General features: G+C 40.8%; 1 protein-coding gene and 1 long non-coding RNA gene across 4 annotated transcripts; both read right to left on the reverse strand.

Moving 5' to 3' along the window:
* Positions 1-992: 992 nt before the first annotated feature.
* tnfsf13 (TNF superfamily member 13) lies at positions 993-5,199 on the reverse strand. 3 transcript variants are annotated; one of them, XM_081720247.1, is made up of 6 exons: positions 4,858-5,199; positions 4,418-4,460; positions 3,766-3,813; positions 3,517-3,635; positions 3,281-3,419; positions 993-2,768 (listed from the first exon to the last, which is right to left on the reverse strand). In XM_081720247.1, the coding sequence occupies exons 1-6, from the start codon at positions 5,047-5,049 to the stop codon at positions 2,659-2,661; spliced, it is 651 nt and encodes a 216-aa protein (XP_081576373.1). In that variant the 5' UTR covers positions 5,050-5,199; the 3' UTR covers positions 993-2,658. The 3 variants fall into 3 exon arrangements, with proteins under 3 accessions (XP_081576373.1, XP_026888582.2, XP_026888583.2); XM_027032781.3 differs by having other exon boundaries at positions 3,766-3,816; positions 4,379-4,460; XM_027032782.3 differs by having other exon boundaries at positions 4,379-4,460; positions 4,858-5,197.
* Positions 5,200-5,554: 355 nt separating this feature from the next.
* Positions 5,555-8,863, reverse strand: LOC145658927 (uncharacterized). The gene is made up of 5 exons (XR_014124805.1): positions 8,722-8,863; positions 7,988-8,108; positions 7,751-7,873; positions 6,294-6,483; positions 5,555-6,120 (listed from the first exon to the last, which is right to left on the reverse strand). It is a non-coding gene; the product is annotated as an uncharacterized LOC145658927 (long non-coding RNA).
* Between the last annotated feature and the right edge of the window lie 10 nt (positions 8,864-8,873).

Raw genomic sequence — 8,873 nt, forward strand, 5'->3', positions numbered from 1 at the left:
CTCAAAGCGATGGCGTCACCTCCCAGACTCTCTCAGACTTATCTGTTGGATAAGAGGTGATTTCAGGGGTTTGGCTCAGGACTGTTAAAATGCTTGCTGTCAAAAATTAAGAAACATGGGACCTTTTGTTTCTCTTTAATTTATTTTGTTGGAGTAGTCATGTTTTAATTATGTGGCTAAATACTGACAGTGAAATAAAGTAGAATGTGAGCCTGTTTTTAAATGCTGATTGATTTTGAATGCTTGTAATTTTAATATTATTAACCTCCACAGGCACTGAGCCTAATTTATAGTGTTAAAGTTGCCTATTACAATACCATGCAAGACCACCCAACACAAAGCTGTTTAAAAGAAAGGGTTCGTATGCACCAGAACATAAAATGGTCTCATGGCACATTTATTTTGCATCTCCTTCTCTCTTTCTCTTTCTCTCACAAAGGAAATCCCCACTGCTGTTAAATTGAGGGTTGTACTCTGCTCTGCGCACCTGCTGGTCTTAATTGTGTCTGTAACATTTGTCATGCTGTAACATCCAAGTGTTCTTGCTTTCTTGTCATTCTTGTTGAAACACACACTACGTGCCCAGATAACCATCTTATCATCTCTGGTGTCCTCAGACCTGTGTACGGTACTGTTAATGTTCCGGACCCGTGTGTTGTTTACAGTTCAATCTTTTGTGTACAAGACCATTCAAAGTTTGGATAAGATATCGTCCGTGTCATTACTGGTGAGAGTATGTGCGAGTGAACCGATGTCGCTCTGCCACCTGGTGGACATCGTTGGTAAATACTGATCATGCAACGCTTCACGCGCTGGAACGCAAGCGGCCCTGCAGAAACAGGCGAACAGAAACACCTGCAGATAGCATGTACTCCATAACACTCCACCAGCTTGGACAAAGTGAATTTCATGATATCCCATTATATTTACTTGAAAGTAACTCAACAGTTAGTAAAGGTATTATAGATCAATGAAAAGGAAAAAGCCAAGTCTCCATTCTCGACGGTTTAATACAAAAAAATCACATTTACCCAGATGGGGGGAACAGGTCTCTGTCTGAAAGCTCAGACGCAAGCAATTAACCCCCCTTCTACAACTCTTCCCAAAACAAGCAGTTAATCAGAACACACATTACTCCATCAGAATTCCATCAGTTCAAGTCAAACATCCCAAACACTTCTGTTTAGTGCAAACAGAACAAAGGTTGAACACTGTGTGGGAAAGTTCCCTGTTGCCTCAGATCTCTGCAAAAGCTTCCCTCATTTATTCTGGTTGATCACTGACAAGGATGTCTCCATCTTAGTTCCAATTTATTCTTCATAACGTCTTAAATGGCTTTAAAGCTAATGAAGGAAGAGTCTTTCAGTACCCTGCAGCTCTGAGAAGGTCCATTGTGTAATAACTTGGACCCAGCTCCTGAACTATTTTGAAGAAAGGGACAATGTCAGTTTTGACCAATTAGGCCCGACTGTTTAAATTTGATATACAATCCTGCACGTACAAGCCTTCAATGGAACAACTTAAAACATGTGGATCTGAATGCATTGAAAAAGAATTAGGCATAAAACATACAGATAAACATACAGATCTGGCTGTGCTGGGACAGGATTAAGCATAATGCCTACAGCTATCCCATACGGATCTGACTGCATTAACACAGAATTATACAAAGGCTAAGTTTGGGTACAGCACCACACCTTTTTCTCAGTTCGTTCATTCATTCATTCACTCACTCATTTATTTATTTATTTATTTATTTGTGTATTAGCTATATATTTATGTAGTATGAATTAGATTATTTTGTCATGCATATTGTTGTTGGTTGTTTGTTTCTCTGGCTCTAATCATCGTACCAATTTATTTTCCATCTACAGCTTTTAGCACACACTCTTGCCCATAGGGTGCTTGGTTATCTCCATGGAAGTGATGCTCATGATAAGCCTCTAAGACAGAGTCTAAGAATATTTTCTCACAACAACAAAAAAAGAATCAATGCCTTGTCATCCATTCTCTCCCCATCATTTCTCTAGCAGTGAGAAAGCTTTCTGCCTGTAGTGAACCATGCAACCTTGGTTAGTTGGTCTCAAAAAACAAACAACAACAACAAAAACAAACAAACAACTAACTCTCCAGTTTGCTTTGAAGTACCTTTTGTGTAAACTATGTTTGGTAAAGAAACAGGCTATAGTGCTTTTGATAAATGCAACACTGTATTATTAAAATTACCAAATTCTGTCCAAATATTACCAAAATAAATATAACTAAGGTTTTGTAGTTTAATCTTATTTGGCCACAGTATACCTTAAACTATCCTTATTATATGACCTGATGCTCAAAAAGATTATTAATTTGTTAAATGAATGATAACAGCAAGCAATACAACATACAATTGACCTCATAAATGTAGAAAAATTAATAGCAACGCACCCTCCAGGTACAGGTTTGTGTACATGCATCATCCCATATGCCCTCACAAAAACAGCAACTTTTGTGATTTCCTTTTGCCACAAAAACGTTGTATATATTTATGTCTGGAAAAAATAAAATATGCGTGTGTGTGTGTGTGTGTGTGTGTGTGTGTGTGTGTGTGTGTGTGTCTGTGTGTTGGTGTGACACTAGAAAGCCCAACAGAAAATGCACACCTATGACAACAAAACGTCAGATACTAAAGATTCCCATAAATGTGGCCTGAGCAGACAGGATAAGGTCAGCAGATTTGCGTGGGACGGAAAGTTCTAGAACTGATCCTGACTCCAGGAAGTGAGCGCCTGAAAGAGAAACACACACATCTCTCATTGTGGACTTTTCCTAAGAAACTGATTGGCAGGAAACAATGTTCTCTAGTTTCTTACTGTTTATCGGCAAACATGTTTAAGGTTCTCTCACTAACATCATTCACAGCAACACTAACAGACCATGAATTTTAACACTAACAATCCAAAGTAATTAACACAATAATATAAATCATTTAAATCATTGCGGGATCCTGGTCCTTGTCCATTCTGAACTTGGAGTGACCCCGCAAGTCTTGTTTCTTGCTAAAACCAGCTGAACAGCTGGATTGGATTTGGTTTTTTTTTTGGTAATTAGCTGAGTCAGCTCTCTCTTTTGCCAGCTACAGGTCTAGACCTGGCAGAGCTGCTCAGTTTGAGGACACTGAACTGACAGCAGGCAGCATAGGACCAAACCTGTGAGCTTTACGTTTGTCACCAAGTGCTCTGTGAGTCTTCAATGTCACTGAATCTCTCTAAATGGAACGGGATAAAGAAGAGGCCTTCACCTGCAGTGTAGCAGGAGTTGAGAGGGAGACTGACGTTCCTGGGCATGCTCTTCAGACATTTCATCAGTTTGGTTTCAGCCCCGTTTATCCGCTTGGTGATCACATGACCCATGACCCAGGTGGTGTCTTTATACAGCACCTGGAGCCGATGAAGTGCACAGGTGAGGTTACATTTTGCATGCGCAGGTGAGTAGGCGGCCTTTGTGGGCGCTCCCCGGCAATCAGGTCATGCTTACCTGACTGTAGATAAAGTAAGTGCCATTGTTCACCACAGTGATGGTTTCCCCCGATAACTGCAACCCCGCCCCGTAGCTCTGCCCAAGAGCCCAAGTAAGGACCGTCAAATCACGCTCGTCTGAGTAGCAGGCCAGCAAACGAAACACCGTCATGGAAAGAGAAGAACGCGGTGGCTGATATGAAAAAAGCGAGCCCAGCTTAAAGACGACGGGCGCAGATGCAGGTGAGAGCAAGTCAGAGCTGCCTACCGTAGGAATGAATAGAGGCAGGGACCAGGTGCACAAAGGTACGCTGCTCTGCTGTCACATGTGTTCAGTGTGACAGAGGCAGAGGGGATGAGAGGATGTATTCATGGTTGTTTGTGTGTATGGGTGAGTGGGAGAGAGAAGAAGAAGAAGAAGATAAAAGGGTGAATTTTATATTTGATCATGGCTATAATAACAGAAATAATAAACCATTATTACAACCCAAGGGTCTTTTATCAATTGTGAATCAATGTGAAACCTGTTTCTGATAGGAACCCTGTCTAAAATATAGTGTCTAAAATATAGTTTCTTTGGAAATCTTAGAACTACACTATCATTTTTTTGCTTCTACCTTGTCTTTACTCCAGTTTACTGGAATTACTACCTGCATTATTCTGTAGATAGATAGATAGATAGATAGATAGATAGATAGATAGATAGATAGATAGATAGATAGATAGATAGATAGATAGATAGATAGATAGATAGATAGATAGATAGATAGATAGATAGATAGATAGATAGATAGATAGATAAGCTGTTAATGTATCTAACATTGTTCTTAAATTAAACTAACTGCCCTACTTATGGCTTTGTAAAGAGTGAAGTGACTCACTCTGTCTCTTCCTTCTTGGATTCTGTTTTGATGACGCACCTCTTTTCTTTCTGCTGTTTCTCAAAGGGTGGGTCAAGGAAACCTGACGGGCACATACAGAGAGATGCGCATATATGGTTGTTTTTAAATTATATTTTGCATGTAATATTTCTGTAAGTGAAAATGAAAATATTGTAAATGCCAACGAAACTAACAGCCAAAGTCAAATAGGCATTCTGAAGTCATTTTTAAAAGTCCGAGAACCTTGAATATTGGGTAATTTCCTGCTGAAAGACCGGGGCCTCGTTAACCGCAGCTTCTTTAAGGAATTAAAGATTTAGAGACAATTTTCAGATTGCTTGAACGTTGCTTTAATACTCTTTATGTTTCGGTAGAAAATGATCTTTTACGGCGCAAAACACTGTGAATTCCGGATAACCAAATTCAGCAAGTCCATACTCCGCAGTAGCAGTCAGTCAGAAAGATATTCACTTACCTACCCCGCAGCAGGCGGTAGTGTACGGATAGGTCCCGCGCTCCCCGCACGAGCCTGTCAAAGACATGACGTGCTGCTCCAGGTTCAACAGCTCGAGTCGCAGCGTCTGAATGCGACGCCACTGCACGGCCAGGACAGCGACGCAGACACAGGCGAGCGAAATGATAACGGTGCACAAGATCAGTGACTTCTGCATTCTCGCATGTGCTTATCAAAACAAATGAGCACTACTTAGATATTTATAGTGCTTTGGTAGCGTGTATTACTGCTAAAAGGCGCGGTGTGGAAATTATGTGGCAGTTGACTGGTTTCTTAGAAATTGCGGTTCTTATTTTTTTTTTTCGCCCCCCCAGACTGCTCAGTTTCACTTTCGCGTGGGAGTGGAATGTTTCAGTTAGTCACCATTTGGCCAATCGTTTGACCAAATATCCAAATGCACGTCAAATGATAGATGCACGTATGATAATGTGCCGTAGAGACAACCCCTGTCTATTAGCGTGCGTTCGTTTCAAGCATTGAAGCAACTGAAGGAAACAAAAACACGCCGCATTTAATCTTTTTGCACCCCCCCCCCCCAAATGTATTATGAAAATAAACTACGATAAGCAAGCAAATAAATAGACAAAAACATTTCAATGGTACAACATAAAATGAGTCACTGAATTCACTTGAAACCAAAGGAGCTTTTTTAATTTTGCATTTAAAAAAAAATCAAATCGGATGTAACTATTTTTAAGGGACTTCAAATCTTAAAATTGCAGTGTATTTTTACCAGTAGACAGCTATCTATCATAAAACTCAGCATCTTGGCTGTAAACACAACCAAACAAATATACAATCAACACCAATAACTGTAAAGAAAAACTATGACCATTTAAGGCCAATAAGCCTAAACTGGATAGTTAAATGTATAACTATGGTATTAAAACTTTCCACAGACTAAATCAAGTAAAAATGGCTCTTTACAGGTCAGGTAACTTCTTGCAGCGCAAAGACGAATAAAAATGATGTTTCTGAATATTAAAACGCTTAAGAATGTTGATAAATTCAACAATTTAAAGTGAATAACCATAATAACTTCTACTCCTCAATATTACAGAGAATTCCCAAGAATTCAGTGAATTCCCAAGAACTCAGTGTCGGACAGGGCAGGGTTTTCTCGCTTCATTTAGGCTCTTCTGTAAGCTGTTCCCGAGAAGACGAACGACATCATCGGATTCGCGCCAGGAGCAAGGACTAACACGTCCTTACAACCACCATGAGGGTGCTTGATCATGTAAAATAACAGATTTTTTAATTAAAAACTGGAATAATTTTATGCAAAAAATAAATTATAACCTTTTAAAAAAATAAAATGAGACAGCCTCGTTAAAAAAAACCCAGACCAAATAGAGCAAATAGGTGAACTTTTTTTTTTTTTTGGACAAACGGACATTATACCTCTTGGTTGATCAGGCTGGCACTTGGGTGTAGAGGGCTATGGAGCACCTGCAGACTAGGAGAAGGCCTTAGTCCTGGGTTGGGTGCGGGGATGGCAAACCCAGCGTCAGTTAGCTCGCTTTGCTCCGGGAGGTCGCTCTTCTCTGGTCTGGACACAGCAGTTGAGCCCCACCACTTATTTTCCTTCATCCTGTAGCATGGAGAGTGGAGCTGTAGTAATAAAGGCCAATCTCAAGACCACATATTAATCGCCTCTGTCTTCTCATGCACTTGAGTACATTTTAGAACATGGTCTTGAATACAGAGGACTCAACTTTTACAAAAATTTAAAAATAGCACAGAATACTTCATCCTTGTCATAAAAGAAATGCAGAATTTCTAGAAGCAAATGATTAAGTTGTTCGAGTTAAACTGCAGCTATTGATTTTTAATTGATCTTTTTTTTTGGCCTCAGTCATGACTTGGCCACTTGACCCAGTTGCATGCTGACCCCCATCCCTGTCCTCTGTAGGTCTTGGCCTGGACTGTGACTTGACTGGACTCATCTACAGAGCTCTTTAACACAGCACCAGCAGGGACCATGCCTGCCTCTGGACTCTTATTTCTTTGTCTCATTCTACTTCTGTTTTCCATCTCTGCTTCCTTCTTTCTCCTTCCATCTTTTCCTCTTTCCCTCCGTTCCTCCCTCCACCTCTCCCTCTCTCCAACAATTGCTTTAATTCTCTTGTTGCCTCTCTCTCTCTCTCTCTCTCTCTCTCTCTCTCTCTCTCACTGGTCTATGAAGCTCTGTTTCCTCTTCAGGTCTCCTATGTGCTGTGTGACTGATGCCTGTCGCTGTGCCGTGTCTCCCCTCTGTGTTCTTCCTCCTCTCTTCGTCCTCCTCCTACCCATCAACTCCGCCGGGGAGGGCAGCTTCTCCAAACGAAAGCCTGCTCTCCTTTCTCCTTTACGGTCACACACCTGGCCAGGTTGTCAGCAGCACATTCAGGACCTGCACCTAAAATAGTTTCTCTATTCTCTATACACATAGCCTCACTTTAAAGTTACATTATCTCCTGTATCAATCAGAGTGATCTAAATGATCTATTTAAAGTAATACAAATGAAAAAAGAAGAGTGACCTGACCAGATCAGCAGAGGCACTGCAGAGCGTGTTTATTGAACTGGCACAGGATGGATCATAGCCTAACAATTCCCCCCTGACAAAAGGACACATTTGCTGACATTTTTAGCCTTTCAAAAACTTAAACTAATTAGACAAAAGTACTGAGAGGAATTTAATATTTGTTTGTTTATCCTCGTATGTTAATATTTGAGTTATTGCTAATTATAGACAGTGGGACAAAATAGGCTACAGTATGTTCAGTATGTTTACAGTATGTTCTGTAAACTTAGTTGTGCTCATAAACGTTATATCAAGCTTTGTGAAGGTATTACGACTACTAGTAGAAAGTCTACCCAGGACGGTGGAGAATTCTGTCCCAAAAACAATCATCATACTGGCTGAGTGGTGAGTGGCGTGGAATAGCCGAAGGGAGGGAGAGACATGCGTCATTTTGACGGTGCACGTCCCGTGACCGTCTGTAGAGGGAGCAAGATATTCACAAATGAAGCTTAACATCTTTATTGATCGGCACTTCACTGATGTATGCTATCTTATTCCTCCAAAATGGGAAAAATGAAAAAAGGACTTACTTTGCAAAATAGCGAAATGGGTCATATGCCCCACTTTCATATGGTTCGGTCTGGGCTCCGTAAGTGGAACACTGCTGCCACATTGCGGTTAAGTTAGATTTTAGGCCAATATGCTGTTTTCCTACAAGAAAAATATGTACTTGGCTATCTAGGTAAACTAACAAGTAGTTATCTTGGCCAAAATATCTTAGCTGAGGGTTAGCAAGTAATGCCTCAGGAGATAAATATCTAGCTAACTATCTAACGCTAGCATATTACTGCTTTAATGCTTATTGTCCACAGGCTATAACAAGACCACTAACCTATCTAAAGCTGGACGTAATTAGCTAGTTTGTAGCTGGCTGAACTTACTTCTGTTACTTTTCTGCTTTTAGGTACCTAGGTTAGCTAACTAGCTAGACAATAAAATCTGTTTAAAATAAATCGACTTGGCGCGCGATCTCCGTAAGCTACGAGATACGCCACTAGCACGTGGAGGTTTACGATGCTTTTAAGTTTGTTTTATTTTTGTCTTTTATTGTGTGGTTAATTTGCTAGCGTTAACTCATCTTACCTAATTGGCTAGCCTTAACTCATCTTATTTAATTGGCTAGTATTAACTCATCTTATTTCACTTTTTCAAATGTCAATCCCCCCCCCCCCGATAAAGCGTATGAACATCAACTGCATTAGAAAGCGCCTTTTACGTTTAGTTAGGCTAATGTATTGTCTGTTCTTTTTTTAGAGCAGGTTACCGGGGGTGGCGCACGAGTCTATTCACGGAATCCGCTGTCGCTCTAAAACCTGCTTTCAGCGGCCGAGTTCCGGCGTCATTCTGGAAATGACCGGCCGCGCGCTGTCCCGTGAGCGCGGAGAGAGGCGGGATCTATCGGGGTGACGGGGCCGC

The sequence above is a fragment of the Electrophorus electricus genome, chromosome 8 (assembly GCF_041902795.1).
Source record: "Electrophorus electricus isolate QZ-2024a chromosome 8, ASM4190279v1, whole genome shotgun sequence".
Taxonomy (NCBI): Eukaryota; Metazoa; Chordata; class Actinopteri; order Gymnotiformes; family Gymnotidae; genus Electrophorus; species Electrophorus electricus.